At 42.9% G+C, this 20553-nt stretch overlaps 1 protein-coding gene across 1 annotated transcript in view; it reads right to left on the reverse strand.

The window, feature by feature from the left end:
• Positions 1-20553, reverse strand: part of ITPR2 (inositol 1,4,5-trisphosphate receptor type 2) — a 241630-nt gene that overhangs the window by 27133 nt on the left and 193944 nt on the right. The window contains exons 46-52 of the mRNA XM_058805787.1: positions 17089-17196; positions 15377-15569; positions 12249-12374; positions 8688-8863; positions 7219-7383; positions 4974-5169; positions 2754-2846 (exon numbers count right to left, since the gene is read on the reverse strand). Coding sequence (XP_058661770.1) covers positions 2754-2846; positions 4974-5169; positions 7219-7383; positions 8688-8863; positions 12249-12374; positions 15377-15569; positions 17089-17196 — 1057 coding nt within the window. The remainder of the gene's footprint in view (positions 1-2753; positions 2847-4973; positions 5170-7218; positions 7384-8687; positions 8864-12248; positions 12375-15376; positions 15570-17088; positions 17197-20553) is intronic.

Consider the following 20553-nt stretch of genomic DNA (forward strand, 5'->3'; position numbering starts at 1 on the left):
TCCCTGTCCACTGAGATGCTAATTCAGAGCAAGCCAGGCTTCAGAGAAAAAGCTACATCACCTTGCACATCTTGCAACACAGAACATCAGCATCCCAGCCAGAAAAGCTGCCAGAAAAGCAAGCTCAGGTTGCAAGATCTTTGCCAGAGAACCAGACAGCCCAGAGTTGGCAGAAACCTCTAGTGCAGCAATGTAGGCTGTGGGGAGTGTACAGACATCATTTTTGCTGTTCTATTCCACTCCCAGATGTGGAGCTGCCTTCAAGCTGGGAGCCAGGCACCCCTACAGGCACATGCTCTGCCTCAGCTGTCTGTTCTCAATGCCCAACAGCATTCACAGTGCAGGCTCAGCCCCTCTAGGCACCAGCAATGCCCAGACTTGAAAGAAAGGAGTGGATCTGTAGAGTGCACTGTTGTTAAGGACCCAATATTAATGTTAATTTAGGTTCAGGGGGTGGTTATTTGCAAGCAGTTTCACCCTGGAAAGTGGCTTGTGAGGGTCTGGACAGCATTAGGCAGGCTGTCTTCTGATTAAATTTAATTCACAGGCAAAACAGGTTAAGGGCTGGCTGCCCCACAGTGTTAATCATGGGGCAGGGGGAGGGATAATAGGGAGATTTACTTCAAAAATCCTCATGTGATGGCCCACAGCTCCCTGGGCCACACGAGCACATCAGGTGAGACACACCTGTGCCCACGTGGATCCAGCAGAACTTGCTCAGAGCAGGACCAGGCCTGGCAGCGGCATGGCTCTTTGGAAATGTCCCATTTTACAAACAGGTATCTGTGCACCTTTCCTGCACAGATCTTTATGGGCTACAGAGGATGAGAAGGTATGTACTGCAGGATGTGAAGTTCCTATAAGTGATCAGGGACTTCACCAGGCACAGACTGAAGTGCTATGGAAATGTCTTTGGAGGGGAGAGAGGGACACTCCAAGGCAGATGAAATGAAGTATTTTCATGCTGACAGCCCAGAGCAGAGTGAGCAGCAGGCTGCAGAGAGGGGAGCACAGCACACTGCCTCCCAGGCAGCTCCCTCACCAGTGAGAGCAATGACTGGGCAAGGCTCCACCAGTGAAACCCAAGGAAGAAGCAGAGTGCCATCAGAAGAAAAGATCAGCAGTGATCTGATCTGAAAAGCAATGTAATTCCTGTCTCACTCGGGACTGAGATGCCACTGAGAACATTTTCTCTCTCCCACACACAGCTGTGGACTTCTCTGGTGCTGCAAAGTGAAACTCCCCAAATCTCACAGAATCATAGCACCATTAAAGCTGGAAGAGACCTCTGAGACAGAATGCAACCACTCACCCAACCATGCCATGTCCTCCACTAAACCACATCCCAAGTTCCCCATCCCCACAGCTTTTGAACACTCCCAGGGATGGTGATCTCATGCTTTTGCATTCCACCACACTCACACTTTTGCCAGAGAGGAAATCTGTCCCAAGAAAAGACAGAAAGTAGAACTATTCTTTTGACCAGTTGGCTAAGGTGAGCAAAACTGCTCTTGCTGAATGTTGGTGGAATTTAATGGAACGGGATAAATAAAATCTCTTCAAGATTAAGTAAGAGTGCACTTAGATGTTTTGTCAGCCCTCTTTCATTATGGTTTGATTTTAAAGGAGCAGTACCCAAACAATGAGAAATGTGAGATTTCTATCATTTAAAGAGCTTGGCAAAAGCCATACTGCATCTTTTTGACTGATTGATTACTCTTTGAATGCAGCAGCTTTGCCAATAGCTCTTAGACTGTTTTCTCTATCTAGCCAGACAGCTTCCCATGTTGTTTATGAGGCCTGTTTACACACCAGCTGGGGAGAAAAAGCCTGCTTTTATAGCCCTCTCCCTGAAGGCTTTGATCCTAAAAACTCAAAAATTAGTGGGTGAATAAAGCTTATGAAACAACATTATACTGGCACACAGTAAGGGACAGTTTATGTCCTCACTTTCAGCCCCCAGCAGCCACAGGCAACTGTGGCAGTAAATACTTGGAGCCTGCAGACCATCCACTGTGCACACACCTCCACTGCAAAGGCCACAACACATCAAAACAAAGACCTGCCCTGAAACACCAGCCACTCAACTAGGCTGTGCCCCATGGAAAGAGGGGGAAAGACAGACAGACATGTGGGCCTGGAGCAGGGTTCTCAGGTCTTCTGGCTACATTACACCCTTGGCCCAGATGCATATAGAAAAAATACACAGAAGCTTGCTGACAGATATGCTATGCCATGAAAATGAATTTCTGTGGCCCCAACTGGGCCTACCAGTGCTCAGTGCGTGCAGGTGAGGATGCTGCAGACAAACAGGGAGCTGCTTCTCTCTGCTAAGTCACTTGGCAAGAAGCAACCTGCACATTCAAGCATAATGATTCAGCAAGCTCTTTTAATAATAAAATTAATGTCAGTGCATTTGGAAATCAGGTGTGGGAAGCACTCCCATTAACAGCAAAGCTGCCAACTAAGCTCCCAGCCTTGCAGAAGTTGAGCACTTCTGACTCACAAGAGTCACTGTCACTTCTCACATCAGCAGAAGTCCCTGCAACAGCAGCACACAGATCAGAGAATCACAGAACTACAGGTCTCTTGGAAGAGACCTCAAAGATCATCTCATTCCAACCCTCTGCCATGGTTAGGGGCATCTTCCACTATCCTAGGATGCTCCAAGCCCCTTCCAACCTGGCCTTGAACATTTCTAGGGATCCCTCAGCTCTAAGTGATCATTGGTCTGAGGGAAGTTCCGTACTGACCTGGGTTAAGAGCTGGGATGCTCGTGGAACAGTTCTCCTTTGCACAGGCTCCCATCATTGATGTCAGGGTTGTAGTGGGAACTTCACCAATACCTGTGGAAAAAGCAGGATGTTGACAAAAAGACAGGCACTACATTGATGTTAAGTTTTAAATCATTATTTCCTAGGAGCGAAGCACAGGGTCGGAGAGTTAAGAAGGAAAAACAGAACAAATTACACCAGCAGTTCCTCCCTCCTTGAAAGATTCTGCCTCAACAGCTCAAAGCAATCACAATGAACAAAACCACAGTTTTATATTTACTGTATATCACAGCTATTCCCATTTCATCTCCTGAAATTAATGAATCTACATCAAATGCGGCTGCTTCTGGTGAGCACAAAATATATTCAAAGCAAGAAACAACTGTCAGATATGAAAATAATGTCAGTTTTAAAAACCATTAGATAAATTATTCACAAAAGCTGACAAGAAGGACACCAAGCTGACATTCAGTTATCCTGAATGTAGAATATTTAAGGGTTTTCAAGGATTATAACACAGTTTGGTACTCATTTGTAAATATGTATGGGTTTGTGTAAAACACTAATTTAACATTCCCAAAGTGGTAAATGCGTACATCAGCTTGATTTTATCAAACCAATTTTCTCTTGTGCACCTTCAACAATTTTCTGCATTTCAAATTAGAGATACAAAAAGATTTAAGGAGAAAAAAAAATGAAGGCAAAACTATACAACAAAATAACAGCTTAAGACAGTATGTGTAATGCAGAAAACATGTACTCTGACTTACTTTTTCTGCTACTTTATAAAGAAAAAATTTAAAGCACTTGTCCTGGGAAGCATAATGTTCCATCAACATGCAGTCAGCATATTTTCTTGATGAGTTTTTGATCAGAAATGGCAATGTATGAAGCCAGCAAGAACATACCCACACCACAAAAATCTGCCAAGAACTCAACAGAAGCAACACAAACACACAGGAGCTGCTGCCCTGGATCAGACCAGAGCTGTGTGTAGCTTCTTTTATTAAAATGGTCACAACTACCTTTCAAAGTGAAACTTCACACACTGAGTTCTGTCTCAAAAATGAATGGCAAGTCAAATATAAGCCAATTTAGCCCCTAATGGATGATCAGTGGCAGAAAAACTAAAATAAAAATTTAAAAAATCCCATAGTATGTTAAAGAAATCTGTCAGGTTCTTTTTTTTTTTTTTATATGGTTTTGAACCAGCTGCAGAAGTATGCCAAGCCCATGAGTCTTGAATGACCTTTGCCTTGTTTGTGAGCTTTAAATCCTGGAAAAACAACTTCAGGGAAAGACTGGCAAACACTGAGTGCACACAGCCCCAGCTGGGTTCCACCAGTTCTGTGCTTGTGTGCAGGTCTGAAGAGCTGAGCATTTGGGAGAATCACGCCTCAAGGAATTTAATCAGCAGCTATTCTCAAGCATTTCTCTGCAGCCAGTCGTTCCTCCCCTGCCCATGTCCCAGCAGGCTGCCTGGCAGCACACACAAAGCCCTCAACTGACCAGACCTGGCTCTTTCCTAGCAAAGCAAGTTTGTAACTCTCTGTTCACTGTGCTAAACTCTCTCATTCCAGAAAGCTGAAATCCTGGCCTTCTTAAAACTGGTTCCAAACTTCCCAATGACTTTACTGAAGCCAGGGTTATACACTAACGATGATGATCATGAAAAACACACTGAATTTAAAAGATGTTCCTATCAGTAGAAATGTGAATTCTGTAATAAATTTCTGCTGGATGAAGCTTAAAAAGCAATGAAATTAATACAGCTAATGAACATGTTAAGATCACATGCCTCATACAGTACATAGAAATTGAAATACATAGTACATAGTACATAGAAATGAGTTGCTTTTAGGTGGGATGAGAACCAATACAATCCACTTGGAGCTGCTTTTCACTTAGGAAGATATTTAGGAAATACAGATTTTTTTTTAACATTATCACAAGTTTGTGAAGTAAACATAATAAATCAAATATGTTAGATTTTAACATTTCAACAATAAGCCCAGACTAAAAGAACCCTATACACATTAAATTTTACACAGAGATTTAATTAGTTCTAAGGTATATGGAATCAGTTCTGCTCTCATGCAGGCACAAATAAAGAAATTTGATGTCCTTAGATGAAAAGTTAGGTTAGGCAGGCAGAAAAAGGGATACATCGGAAGCAAATTTTAATATAAAAAACAATACCTGCAGCAGGGGTCCTGATTTTCAACCTGTCAACCTCCATGATAAAGTCATCCTTCAGGAAGAGGAAGCCAATGATGGAGAAGAGATAAACCAGGATGAGAGCAAGCACTGCAGTGAGGATAATTGAACGGCCATTCCTGGTAACACTTTTTATCACATTTAGCAATGTCTCCTCCCTGTACACCAGATCAAACAGCTGGGGAAGGCAGAGAGTAGAAGAAAAATGAATACAAATGAGGCAATATATAGGTGCTGCATAGGAAAACAATCTGAACTATTGAAACATGCATCGAGCCATGTTCTACATTCTCAGCTTCATAAACTCACATTGATCTCAGTGAGAGCTGGTCATGCTTATGGAGGAGGAAATCCAGCACAGAACTTTATATTTTAAAATTAATTATAGCAAAATCCACAAAATATATTTGAGCCTGATTCAGAGATGGACAACACTTACCATTAAGATCTGTTGTTTCCCCATGTTTAAAACCAGGCTAGATTAAAATTTAAACAGTGTCTTCATACTATGGATATATATCCACAAAATAATTTTTCATGTTATCTCTCATCTGACAAACATGCACAGGCTGCAACTCAAAAATACAGTCATGGAAGTGTTTACATATTTGTAAACTTTCTTAGAGCTCATGGTACCATGTAAATGTCACATGTTCAAGGATTGGGACCACCTCTTCTTAGGACAAAATTAAATTCATGTCACTGTTTGGATAAGACTAGAAACTTCTGTTCTTCTCTACCCTGCACTATATGGTTTCCTGGTATTTAAATGTAAAGAAATCTATATATTAAGATAATATAGCTTTAAATGTCAAAAGCCTAAACCAGCAATTAAATGTGACAGGAGCTTTACAAGAACCTTTAACTTTTTTCCTCCTACAATTTTCTTGATGTTTTATAGTGCTTTGAACCTTATCTATAATGTATGCATTTCTACTTCAAAACACTCAGATTACAGATATAAAGAGACACACTATGATTTATCAAAATGCTCCACAGAAGAAGGTATTAGCCACAATTTATAAGATCTGAAATCGACAGCCTTGTGAAAGGATTAATAATAAAGAAAGAGGGGAGACAGTTATGAACAAATATTAGAGTTTAGACTACATCCACTACTAAGTGAACACCTGGAAGCAACCTGAGTATGTGAATAAAGTCCATGAATCATGGACATTGGTCTATAGCACTGAAAAAAAGTAAGTACATGTACAGTACAGTAAAATGTTTCTTAAGCTGCTTGACACTTTGCAAAGTATTTTAAGATAGAGATCACCTGACTCATTGAAAGAATAGCAGAAAAAAATTGTTCATTTTTTAAGCCGGAGAGTTACATCCATTTCAAGAGGGTTCTGCACCTACAGCCCCAATCTCGGCTCCTTAGAAATCTTCCCAAACTTTGAAGCAGACAAAATCTGGAAAGTCTGACATCAACAGGAACTCTACCTGAGTTAGCACTGAACTCCTAAAAATTTTAGTGTGCTTAACACATCTTTGAAATGCTGAGTTCACCACTATTCAGGAAGCTGAGAAAAAATACAACAGGAAAGGTAATGACCACAATTTAGTTAGTGTCCCTACAAGTTTCACATGTTCCACTATAGAATAAAAGGATTAGCAAACAAGAGCAGTGAAACACCTTTTACTCTGCTCAGCATGAAGGGAGCAGTTAGTGGAGTTTAGCATAATTTTGTGTGATTCATTTTCACTGCACCTGTACCGCATTATTAAAAGGCATTCCATCTGGAAAATGGCAACAAAAGAAAATGAAGTGAGAAACATTTCAAGTGATGAATCTTCCTGCTACACCAAAGGCATTCCATCCCCATTTCTAAGTAATTTGTTAAAATTGTATTGGGGATGAGGAATGGGATCCTTTGGTACAGGTATGATGCACACACCCCTGGATAAGTGCCCCCAAAATGTTAGGACTGACAGAAGGCACAGGAATGTTGGACACAGAATATGGAGAAAGCTGAGAAAAAGGAGTGGGCTGGGTGATGACTGTCTGAGAAGAAAGGAACAAACTTTCAGCTCTAAAACAGATTAAAAGTCCTAACAGAAACAGGTTCTAATAAAAACAGCAGCTCCTAAGGGGCAGCAACACAACGGCATGCTAAAAATACACATGATTTGGCTTGATTGTCAGGAAGAAATTGAAGACAGCTGCAGGGTAACGGTATTTTCTATTTTTGCAGTTTTCCCCTCCACAGCAGCACGTACTTACCAGGAAGCTGTAGAAGAACTCGTGCACACAGAGGCCCAGCATGCAGACCAGGACATAAGCCACGTGGTAGAGAAAAGCCATGTCCATGATGACCGCTCTGTAGCCACGGGTGAAGGTCCCACGGTTCCCAACAAAGCTCACCAGGAACACGATTTTGTTACAGAGCTGTAGGGGGGAACAAAGGCTAGATTTATGCCTCAGAAAAATCCTGGTATTTATTGTTTGGGCTGCTGTCTAGATAGGTTGGTTTGACTAAATGCACAACCTTTAGATAACTGGAGTGAGGCGAGGGAAATCCAGCTCTGACAGCACGCTGGGAATGAGCCCGTGAGAGTGAGTGGAAGTACATCACCTCTCCAACTCTGCACTGTGCCTCATCACATTGTGATTTATTCCTATAACATTAGTGAATAGGTGGGCAGGGTTAGTGTCACAAGGCATTAAAATCCAGCTGGGGAACTCCCAGCAATTCTGAGTTTGGACCCGAGACTCTGTAAGAGTAGCTAGGTATGCTACTACAAGAGAACAATAGTAACACTACAGAAAGTGTGTGTGTGGGGGGGGTGGTGTGTGTGAGATCTATTTCCTTCAGATCATGTTCTTCAATTTAAAATATCTAAATAACCCCTCAGAACTGAGGACATTTTGGAAGTATAGCATTTAAACAACAGCATCAGATTCTCCATGGCTCCTGAGCTTTGCCTGCACACAAGCAGCAGTGAACAGGAAAGGGTCTCACCTCATCTCTCTGGCAGTCCAGGACAAGGAATGAGGACTCAACACGACTCCTTTGCTCCCCAATTTGACACGAGCAAGTGCTGCTTACTTGCCTTTACCTGTGACTATATGTGGGTATTTTTCAGTATGTGAAATTCTCACATACAGAACTGGTGGCAAACAGCCCAATACTTCATGCTGGGGTGAATTAGAGCTGTAGCAGTCAGGCAGAAATTTAAATAGATGACTTGTGAGCATGACTGTGTATCTTACCAAGCTCAGTAAGCATGCAGACTTATTCATGGCTAAGTTAAGAGATCTGGCAAAGGGCTGAGAGAATTTTTAACTTTGAAAACTCTTTTCTTCCTGAAAAAATATTTAAGGTCTCAGAAACATTTCACAAATTTGTGTCAGTAGTGGTGAGAGTATTGGTAGAGAAAATTATTCTTTTAACGTGAGAAACTGTAGATTTTATTGCCCTTATGCAGCAATATTTCTTTAAATTTCATGTTGTTTTCATTTTTAAAATATTTGCATATGCACAAAACTAAACCAACTTTTTTCTTAGTTTCCCACTTCGCTGACACTGCTGTTTCAGGATGACTGGAAATTATTTATTTTTTTGGCTTAAGCAATAAACCAGAAAAAGAAGTTTTTGCACAGCTCTAATCAAATGAGTTTTTTATATAGGAGACCCTTAATATCTTTCCTTCTGCTGAAAGGGAAATTCTGGTTGCTTTTGAAGTACTTACATTAGCAGCACCAAGGAGTATCAAGGTAGGACCGAGCCCTATAGTATATATAGACCTGAGAATAACAGACACCAAAAAGGGTCGAATGCCAACAGGCTTGGAGATGAAAAACAGCATTGCTGTGCAAAACGCCACTGCTATCCAGAGGAGCACGGAAAACAACGGTGAGAGCGTGCCTGTGCAGAGGAGAAAGGGAGATTTGAGAAAGGCATCTTTGGAGACTCCATTTTTCACCAAGAAACGGATCCAAAAGATCAATTCCTTTGCCAGCAGAGCTAACAAAAGCGTGATTCATGCATCACAACTGCTGACCACGGCTTGTCCTAATTGCAGCAGGAGCTATTATTCTCAGAGTATTGTTGCTTTTCGCACAGGTAATAATACGAGCAGCTAATGAAATTTCCATTAAAATCCAGGGAGTGCTCAGAGATGGAACAGTTTACCCTTCTCCTGGAGCAAGCCACTAATCAGCTCCCTCCTTCAGGGATCATTAAGGCCCCTCCGCTCTGATTCCATGATTGCTCAGCTACAGAAATAGCCGGTCCTGGGGGCAGCACGGCAAGTGGCGGCGCGCTGCAGTGCCACGTTTCCAGCCGCGGCTCCCGAAAAAGCAGCGACCTCCCGAAGGGCCGCGGCTGTTCCGCGGGAGCCTCCGCCTCTGCAGGGCAGCGGAGCGCTGGGCACAGCGGGATCGGCCCGGGCAGGGAGCGGGGAGCTGGGCACAGAGGGATGGGTGCGGACAGAGCTGGGCACGGCGGGATCGGCCCGGGCAGCGCTGGGCACAGCGGGATCGGCCCGGGCACAGCTGGTTCAGCCCGGGCAGCGCTGGGCACGGCGGGATCGGCCCGGGCAGCGCTGGGCACAGCGGGATCAGCCCGGTCAGGGAGCGGGGAGCTGGGCACAGGGGGATCGTCCCGGGCAGCGCTGGGCACAGCGGGATCAGCCCGGGCACAGCTGGTTCAGCCCGGGCAGCGCTGGGCACAGCGGGATCGGTCCGGGCACAGCTGGTTCAGCCCGGGCAGCGCTGGGCACAGCGGGATCGGCCCGAGCAGGGCCCGCAGCGCTCAGGCCGCGCTCGGCTCCGGGCACGCAGCGGGGCCCGGCTCCCGCCGCCCGCACTGCCCATCCCTGCTGCTCTGCAAGATGCTGGCTCCAGGCGCTCCCCGAGCTTTGAGCGATGCCCCTGTTTTCCCTCTTCCCTCTGCTTAAAGCTCTGGAAACACACCATGCTGCTGGGATATAAAAAGCACATTCAGATCTCAGGGCACTGTCACACTTGTACACTGACTTCTATTGTTATGGGATGAACTGAGAGGTCAGTGACGGGGGAGAAGGGAATAGAAAATTTAGCTAGACTCACAATAGGAATCTCTTTGGCAACAGATACACAGCTGAGCAGCATCACTGGGATTAGAAAACAATGAGACCAGGCCCTAGCCTCAACATTCAGATGGCATCCGAACTTTTCCAAAGTTCAGGAGTGTTTCTATCCGTGGTGGGAGGTTCAAGGTCAGCTCTATCAGAGAACTTCTTTGCCAACAAGATTTGGAAACTTTTAATGGATCCTAAAAAAATTACTTTCAAGCCCATCTGAAAGACAAGGCCAAAGTTCTCTGTGGTTCTTTCACAAACCATTTTCCTTTTTCCCTACTGCAGGTCCAGCAATTTCAGGTTGCAGGACCCACACCAGCACCATGTGCAGACAGGCACCCACTCCCTGCAGAGGCAAGGAGTCTTCACAGAATCATGGTTTGGGTTGGAAGGGACCTCAGAGATCAACAATTTCCATTCTCCCTGCCACGGACAAGAACACCGTGCACTATCCCAGGTTGCTCCAAGCCCCATCCAACCTGGCCTTGGACACTGCCAGGGGTGGGGCAGCCACAGCTTCTCTGGGCACCCCGTGCCAGGGCCTCAGCACCCTCACAGGGAAGAGTTTTTTTCTAATATCTAAACTAAACCTGCTCTCTGTCAGCTTGAAGCCATTCTCCCTAGTCCTGTCACCATGTGCTCTTGTCTCCTTTCTTTCTTTTAGGCTCCCTTCAGGAACAGCCTTCAGCAGGAGCAGATTTGCCTAAGTCCTATTACATAAGAACTGCAAGTGCCTACTAAAAGGCAGCATTTTGGGATGATTAGATCAGCCCAGGCACCTCAGACAGGTAAACAGAGGTGGATTTACACGGGGTGAAGGGGAAAAATGGGAGACAAACTCCAGCTGTTGGATGAGGCTTTGGTGGAGAGGGAGGCTGGAAGTAAGGAACTGCCTCAGGACCTGCTAATCTGGTTTGGCCACACCTATTCCTTCTTGCTCAGGAGTCACTTTGGCTTTACAAGCACCAGGAGCTGGATTCCTGAAATGAGCTGTCACTGGATTACTGGGGCCACTTAAACTAATGCCATATAAATCTGCAGTTCAGAATAAGTATTAATACCTACTGATTGCAGACTAGAGGATTTCCACGAGTATAGATTAGCTAAAAATTTAGTAGCTTAAAAGGTTTATTTTTAACCCTTTACTTCTCCTCCCATCCTCCGTGGGCTCTAACGTGCTCTGAGTGACTCCCCAGTTTACAAAGCACAACATGCTTCCCTTCTCCAGGGCACAGCCCTGCAAACTCTGCCTCACTCCCCGAGGCTGTGGAGCTGCCTGAGCTGTGACCTGCAGAGACCACCCTGTGGGCTGCCAGGGCAGCGTGGTCCCCGTGCCAATATATTTTAATCTGCTGCCTTTCTGTTCCACCAGGCAGCAGGAATGTTTGCTGGTGCCAGCTGTGGTGTTTGTGAAAAGCACATGTATCTACTAGAAGCTGGACTGCCTCCACCAGCCCAGTTCACATGCCATCAGACAGAGGTGACTTTCAGTCACATTACTGACTGGCCACGAATCAAAGGCCCAGAGGTGAATGGCTCTGCTCCCATTACCAGTATTCTAAACTATTTAGTGTCCTTTATCCCAATTAAGCTTGTTTGGGCTTCAAAGGGGCCTCCTGCTAGTCTGCTGCATTTATAGCAAATAAAAAACTTCATTAAATATTTCCTGTGGCATGGGATGATGCAGAGACAGAATCATAAGCTTTAATAGTATTTTTACATAATGCATTTCTCCTCTGCAAAAGTTATGCCCTTTTATCCCAATAAACAATACAGTCAAAAGCCAACAAGCTAGTTTTCAAATAATTCTCTTCCATATGTTTTCAAGACTGCAAGTCATTCAATTTGGTCAGCCTTAAGGAATCTATCTTTCTGCTGCCAGGAATCCTCCTTCAGTTCAGAAGCTGCAGCTAAATGTGTGCAGTAGGATGCTGCAATATGGCAATATAAAAAAATTAGCTGAGATCATCTAGATTACCTCCAGCTTATGCTCTGTCCATTCTGCTCTGCATTGTGTGGGCCACGTGACACACAGATCAACAACCACATTTCAGACAACATCTGGCACCTACTTAGGAGACACTAAATGGCTTCCAGATATCACTGCACCTGAAAATGCAGCTTTATTTGTTACCTTAGAAATGAAAGCAGCTAAAATTAAAACAAAAAATAAGACCAAACTCTACTTGCCTTCATCTCCATCATCTCCAAAAGGGTAGAAGAGAGCAACTGCTAAATTGATGAATACAGCAAGGTTGAAGGAAATGCTTCCCCAGAGAGAGATGTGTCTGGAGAACCAAAACAGGGCTGGATTATCTAGAAAGGGAGAAAAGCAGCAGTCAATAAGCTGAAAGCAAGCAGAAACTCAATTACCAATGGCCCCAAGGGAATTAAATACAGATTAATGTAGAAAATATGCAGATCTTAAAAATAAACTAAAATAGACAAATATTAAACATAAATTTGCCATAAAACAAAGTTTCAGGCAGAGCCTTTAATCCACAGATCACAATACAGTTTATATATACTGGAGTTTTGCCTCTGGTAAGATTTGAGGCCTGGATATTTAGCAAGGGAGTCTTTTCAGCTGCATCTGAATCTGCAGCTTCTGTGCATGGGGACATAAAGCCAAGCAAACAAATAGATTTTAGCACTCTGAATGCCAGTCAACCAGAACACCCAGAATGTACCATCCAGATGACCTATTTGGAACAAGTGCACCAATGACATAGGCAAAGAACCATGGAATAGGCATGGTTTCAGAACTGCAGCATTTTCCCCACCTCTGTCAAACTAAAAACATTTTCATCTGCTTGGGAAGCAGGCAAAATTTGGCCTGGGTTTTGTTTCTAGAAAAGCTGACTATTTCCTGTGTGATGCTCAGAAGCCCATGGTCACCTGCTGACAAACAGCTCTGTACTCCTGCTTCAAAGGACTCAAACAAGCCATGATCTTCGTATGTGAAGTGTTGTACAAACACACAGAAATAGTTATTATATCCCAAAGATCCTACAGCCTCACTAGAAAAGACTAAAAAGGGGCAAAATAGGGTTGAATTTTTGTCCAGAGCCACATACATGGCTCAGCAAGAAGGTCAGCAACAAGATCAGAGTGTGCTAAAACTCAGGCAAGCACTTCATATATATTAATGCACTAAAATACGTTTAAATGAACATTTGAAACAAGATCCTATGTGCAATAGTGTAGAAACATCCCTGGTCAGAGAGGTTTCACACATGATACATCCCTATTAACTAGATTTTAAGGTACTGAAAGCTTCCTGCAAGTATGCAGAGCACCCAGTGAAGTTTTTATAAACAGCAGATTCCTTCAACTGCATATGACTGCCTCAGGCTTTAGGCCGAATAGTCTTTAATAGCAATTAGGTGAATATTCAGATTTCACTGTGATAACCTTGTGCTGGTGACTGATGAGATTTAAGCATTTGGAGCCACTGCACAAATGGCTCCTGTCAATTTAAGCAGCACAGACTTCATGCTAACAGACACTTGGCTAAAGAATGAACCCAGCTTCAACCTGAATTATCTTTTCAAATAATAAAAAAACCCCAACGTGGAGACTTGCGGGCTATTCCACTGATGGAGGGAATTGAGATATTTATGCTCTGAATAAAAATAAACCCATTTTATTTGTTCATAGCATTAGGCAGGTCTGGTCTATCTAACTGTTGGGTTGGCTCTTTTATTTGTGTTTCTAATGCAAAACCCCCAGATACGATTTTTTTACTGAAGTAATTTTTCTACAATACAATGACTTTTATTGCCAAATATTCTGCAGATTCTGAAATCATGTATTTTTCAACTTCTATTCTGGTCAGTTTGCCACTAGTAAGTTTTTAGGGTGCATCCAAGAGAAGTTGATTTGGGTTGATGGGGTTTACGCTGAAGACTTTGCTGCTGCTGAAAATTAAAGCCTGAGAATTGACATATAAGAAATTCCAATAACATCCATGTTTCCATCACATTCAGGATGCTCCCACACTGCTCTGACTATCCTGCTGCTCTAGACTCTATTCCTTCCTCCTTGCCTGATCAGCTGCTGTGAGCAGATAATGTGTGACACTCCAAGAACATCTGCATTTTAGCAGTGAATGAAGGGATCACTTTTAGCCATTTTTACATATGTTCAGCCTGGAAAAGAGAAGGCTTTGGGGTGACCTCATTGCAGCATTCCAGTGCCTGAAGGGAGCCTAAAGAGTCTCTCTTTAGAAGGGCCTGGAGTGACAGGACAAGGGGTAATGTCTTCAAACTAAGGGTAGGTTTAGATTGAATATTAGGAAGAAATTGTTCCCTGTGAGGTTGCTGAGGCCCTGGCACAGGGTGCCCAGAGCAGCTGTGGGTGCCCCATCCCTGGCAGTGTCCAAGGCCAGACTGGATGGGGCTTGGAGCAAGCTGGGATAGTGGAAGATGTCCCTGCCCATGGCAGGGGGGGTGGAACTGTGTGATCTTTAGGGTGCCTCCCAACCCACACCATTCTGTGATTCTATGATATATAAAATACAACTTTCTTCTCCAAAAGCCAAGGGCAGAGTTGACATGGCTGAGCTGGCAGGAGCCTCCTCATGCAGGCACATTGGCAACAGGCCCATCCCTGCCAAGGGCCAGCAGCTGTAGCGCCCACCAGGGAGCTAAAGACATTCAGGGTACCTGCTGGGGCTTCCCTGCCCCTCCTCTTGGTGGCCCTACTTTGACCTGTCCCCCATGATCTTGACCAAGCAGCTCAAGGCCACACCGGTGCCTCCCCAGTACCATGGGCCACGCACCAGTATGGGCAAACTGGGACACCCTGCAGCCCAGTCACGCCAGGCTGGTGCGGACTGGCAGAGGGGCACTGACTCCATGGGAGCTGGGCAGATTTAAAGCAGCTGAGATTCTGGTGAGAGATGTTTTTAAGTGACTGACATTTACAAGTCTTTTAATGGCCTTTCAGGAATCTGCAAACCTCAAATATGCAGCTACATGTGTTGTTGTTAAATATTAGGGGCCTTGGTTTAATTAGGTGCAACACTATCAAGACTAGTAGAACTACACCCAGTTCTTCCATCCCTCAGTTTAACTTTTGGAGTCCAAAACATCATCTTGAACACATTAATAACTGCTCCATATTACACTTTTTTTTTATGGTGGCATGCAAGTGTCTCAGCAGACCTGCACTTTCAAGCCCAGAACAGTTTTGCCTGTTGTAGTGTCAGAGTGAACAGAGAACAGTGTATCATTAAAATGCAAGTATTTGAAGGTTTAAAAGCAAGGTTTTAGCATAATGAAGCTATTTTTTTCAAATTACTTCAAAGCACTTACTTCTAATTTTCTTTTGCCATTTCATCTCGTTGTACAGATCCTCAGTCTGCTGGAAAAAGTCATTGACTTTGCTCCCTTGTTCATCTCTCTCTGTTGTATTGAACACCCGACTTTTGGATTCCCGAGTGAGGAACTCACAAATATTGGGGACAGGAAAGACAATCTTTTCCATTGTTCTATCGTGGCGAACAATCTATAAATAAAATGCACATTTTTGCCACAGTCAGTGACTATCCAATCATTTTGTCATGTCTTTTCTTGTTCACAGCTCCCCTTTTATTTACAAATGAATGCATTAATTATTTGAACATTACAATAAAGTTGGGCCAATCAGCCCCAAAACAGAGTAAAGCTGCTTTTATTTTCAAAAGCCTGCCTGAATAAGGTGGCAAATATGTCTCAAGAAAAACCTAGGTTCAGGCTTTGCCAAATATAAAAAATGTTGTAATTCAGAATGCTTCAATTTGTCAGCAAATTGAAACAAATGTGACCCAGTAAAAAGTAAAGAAGTTCAGAGGCTTTCTGCTCTGATTACAAAATGCTTTTCTCATCTTGAATCTATTTCTATGATGGGACAAATTGTAAAGGTGAACATGCAAAAATATCACTCAGGCAGCGCCCATATCTTGTCAGTCTTTATCTTTTTAACTGACAAAACCCAAGGTTTTGAATTGTTTGCATTTCAGCACCTACCAAGCTACTGGTGAGCGAGCTAGATTTTATTTCATCTCACCACACTGCCATCAAAATTGCTTCACCATTCTGATCGCTGACTCTGCATTACTAAAAATACAGAAATGGGTAGGAAACCCTTTTAGACTCCTACAACCATGCCTCTGTGCAGTCACTGGTGAAAATAACAAAACACCACTATTTGAATTTCAAAACAAACAAATGAGATACATTAATATAGGGGAGATAATATCTGAAACACCAAACAGGTCTAGGACTGCTTTCCAAGACAAGCAGTTATCTATTTTGTATAGCAGCAATGCTGGGTTGAGTTTCACTTTTCTAGAAGAAGCTATTGGCCACATAAAAGTTGACCATAGTGCTTGTTTAATGCCTAAATTTACAAGCTACCCAGATAAACTGGCTGATAATTGCTAAGAGAGATCTCAGCAGCAGCCAAAGTATTAAAATACATTAAGAGAAGCACTGAGCTGCCCTCTGGACAACCAAGGCCGTGGATCTTCCACCCATCCTGTGGTGGGATACCTCTGTGGACCTCTATCTAAGTCCAACCCATGGCAGGTGTAAAGTTTAAAATAGAGAACAGAACTGCTGAAGCAGGCCAAGCCTTGGTATTTTAAACAAAAGCCATATTGAATGGCCACACCACTTCAAAACCTCTTTGTACTCCAGCCAGAGTTTTAATCTGACCAGCCAGAATCAGTGGCTTTGAAACTCATGATTATTTACTTGAGTGATGTACCATACAGGACAATTCTTGACTTCATGACACAGCTCCTGTCCACAGTCATTATTTCCCTAACAAAACATGTTTGGTAACACACAGGAAAGCTACTGTGAAACGATGGTTTGGAGCCACTTCTAATACAGATGTATTCCTTTATTTTCCACAGCCAAAAGCATATTATTCAACCTTCTCCTCAAAAATAACCCTGTTTGGAAGCCTAAGGAGAGGAGGTACACCCCACACAAGATGCAGACTTGTCTCACAGTCCATCTTCTGGAGAGCAATCCTTTACCTCTATCTGTGCCGTATGTTTGGCATAAAACCTCAAGGCTTCATCTCCTTCATCTGGATCTGACCCTGGCTTCAGCATCTGTTGCAATGTTTTATTGTGACAAGCCAACTAGAAAAAGAAGAAAAATCTGATTAATGTCCTGCTATGTTTTCAGTTTTATCATCTCAACTAACACAAATCCTCCTTCCCCCATTCCCATATACTTACATGCTCAAACCAGTGGGGCTCTTTCCACAGATAACAACAAAAATGTAATTACTCGAGAACAATAGAAATAATTTAGTCTTAAGAAGTCAGCAGAAAGTCCTCAGCTGAGATTTATGAAAGGCAGCTTAGTCTGCAGCCTGGATGGTTTTTGGAAGGCTTTTGACAAATGCCAAAAAATTAGACTGAATGCTTCTTTTCACTTGAGTTTAGACATAAAATTTGCATACCTCTGAATACTAAGTTACATTTACAATTAATTTCTCAGTGACTTCAAATGGCTAAACTAGGTTGTAGGTTTGTATTCCAGGGCTGTAACTATTTCTGAGCAAGCTGGACTGTAACACCAGGCAAATATATCCTTAACTGTACAGTTTACATACACAGCAAATAGATACATACACACATACACACCATTATGTATCTTCTATAAACTTTTACAAATTACACACTTCACATGGTTGATAAAATACATCTGAAATATGTTGAGTAGTAGATGTTTTAAATGCTCCTTTGCTGTATAAAGTTTAAAAAGAAAGGTGTTGGCAAATGCATTTATGATGTCCTGTAAATGAGTGAGAAACAAAGACCTAATTATAAGGCATAAGGAAATTACTAAAAATTCAATTTTCCCTACATCATAGCAAGTACATGCCATCCAGAATAGCTGAGGTGTTTCACCTGTTTTAAGATGGGAAAAACTGCAGCAGGAAAGAGAGGAAAAGCCACCTCAGAGATGTGATCCAGGGCTGAAGCATCACAGCTGACATTACCACAACAGACCATTAGAAATGAGGCAGGCACACACTCAAAATGACCACAGGAACCGGGGCTTTGAAGTGATGATCACCACAGGTGGGCTGGGATTGTGCTACATGAAATAGCACAGCCTGGTGAGGAATTATAAAATAATTGCACAGCTACAAAAGCCTGACAGGAATTAAGTCTAAAAGTAACAATGGATCCAAACAGATACTGTAATAATGCAACCAGCACATGATCTCTCTCATCTGAAATTTGCATGTCTCATTATCTCCCTTTTTTTTTTTAACAAAAAGGCAGGGGAGAGGTACATATACAATTTAGTCCATTTATTGAAGTTCCCTAGAATCTACTGATCAAAATAATTTTTCTTCTGGATCTCAATACAAACTTATTAAATAAAGATGAATAAAAAATGGAACATGCAAAAGTAAGAGAATATCAGAAAGAGATATTCAGGAAGAATAAATGTGCTTCCATCAACTTCCTTGGGGACAGAAGTCTGTTTGGTCCTGACAGCGCAGCCCAAGCCAATGTGGCACAACATCAGCATTTTATAAAAGTGTCATGAGCAGATATTCAGGGAGACCAGCAAAGAAATGACATGGGGGTTAACTGCAGAGGAATATTCCTTCCATCAGTAGTAGATTTCTGTCCTGAATAGTTAATTTTTTACTCTATCTAGCAAATGCATGGATAGTATCATTACACACATCAATGTCTTTACCTAAACTTCCACTTATTTTTGAGACTAAAAAGGTTCTTTAAGACTATTTGACAAGTTGTTCCCCCTCACACAAGCCAAATAATCTGATCCAACCAGCAGCTTTTGCAGCCATGACCACAACAACTGCTTAGCAAGGCAACTTGAATTCATCTCCTAGAGGTCCGTGCATGCCCCTCAAGACATGCTCCAGAATCATGGAGAAAGAAGATGAGCCATTAGAAACAAGATAGTTACTGTTTAAAAATGCCCTTTCAACAGTGTTATTACTTTTGCCTTTCTGCTTTATTGGATGTCCCTCTGCTTCTGTACTTACAAAAGGGCAAGCAAGAGTGCCCAGTTCACCTTCTCTGTGTCATTCATCATTCTGTACACTACTGTCACGTTCTCTTTTATTTGTCTCTTCTTTAAATTAAAACAATCCCTATCCTTCCCATCCCTCCTCAAACAGAAGACTCTCTGTGACTCAATTATTTTTCCTGTCTATCTCCAAGTGCCCTTTACTTTGGCTATATCTCTTCTTTAAGATATGAAGAAGAGCACTGACTAGACAGAATGCAATCACACCGTGCTTGGAGTGATGAATTAGCATAACCAGGAGCAAATATATTCCCCTTTTATTATCTTCTGTAATACAGAGGAACTTTGCCTGTATCTTGACCTTTATTTCTCCAATGTGAACCATTAAGATTTTCAGTTTTCTAACAAATGACAAGTCAAGGACATATGGAGAATTCTTCTTATTAAAACTATGCCAGTTTGGAGTAAGGGACCTGCTACAGATTCAGAATTGGAAATGCCATTTGTAAACCATATAAAACTCTAGATATTGCTTCCTGATATGCCTTGAACTGTCCATAACTTTTACTGTAGAAGTCTCTCTTGATAATATCAGTAACAGAAATTCCCTTATTACATGGAGTAGAAGGGAAAACAATGTCAACCTCTCATGCTCTGATGGGACTGGCTAGAACAGAGTGTTCAGAGCCTGCTGGGGATTTGAGATTGAGCCTATTTTGCTATCAGGTTTCACATGAACAGCAGCCATGCTCTTTAAAACAGTGTGTATTTGGTGATCTGCACTGTGCTTTCTGACTGTCCCGTGCTGATGTGTGAACAGAACCTAGCACTGCACTGCTGGGACTTTCCAGCACAGCCACTGGACAAAGTGACCTGAAGAACAAGCCAGGATTTTCTGTTCCAGCCCCTCCACTGCCAGAAAAGACAAATCAGAAACAACGAGGGATTTCTGACCAAGCTGGAGGAGCTGCAGCACATTTCAGATGGGGAACCTTCCTAAAGGCACCAGCAATCTTCAGCTGGTAAAGCTGAATCTTCTTCACTCATAACTTCATTTCTCTCAGCTTCCAAATCTCTCAATATCCACTTACCTTCCAGACATTCAGACAGTAAGCTCAGGGCAAAGGGCCCATCAATTTTCTGCTCATATCTCAGTTTCTACACAGGATGGATTCCTCTACATGGACACAACAATAGCTACTGCTAATATTTCTGTATTGCCACAGCCACACTGATGAAAGAACGTTGTGGACAGCAATCTGAGAGAGCTCAGATCCAAAGCAGAAGCCCACAGTATGACACAGAACAGCTTTAGGAGTGCTGTTATTTGGCATCCACGGTGTTTTCTGAAGCTCTACTCTCATGAACCTTCTTTCGCCCCTTAACGAGCTCAGAAGCCCACGTGGGCCAGGGGGACTGTGTCAACAGATGCCTTGACCAGGGCACAGCTTTTTGTGAGATCAAAGACACAGCAA

The sequence above is a fragment of the Ammospiza caudacuta genome, chromosome 5 (assembly GCF_027887145.1).
Source record: "Ammospiza caudacuta isolate bAmmCau1 chromosome 5, bAmmCau1.pri, whole genome shotgun sequence".
In the NCBI taxonomy this organism is placed as follows: domain Eukaryota; kingdom Metazoa; phylum Chordata; class Aves; order Passeriformes; family Passerellidae; genus Ammospiza; species Ammospiza caudacuta.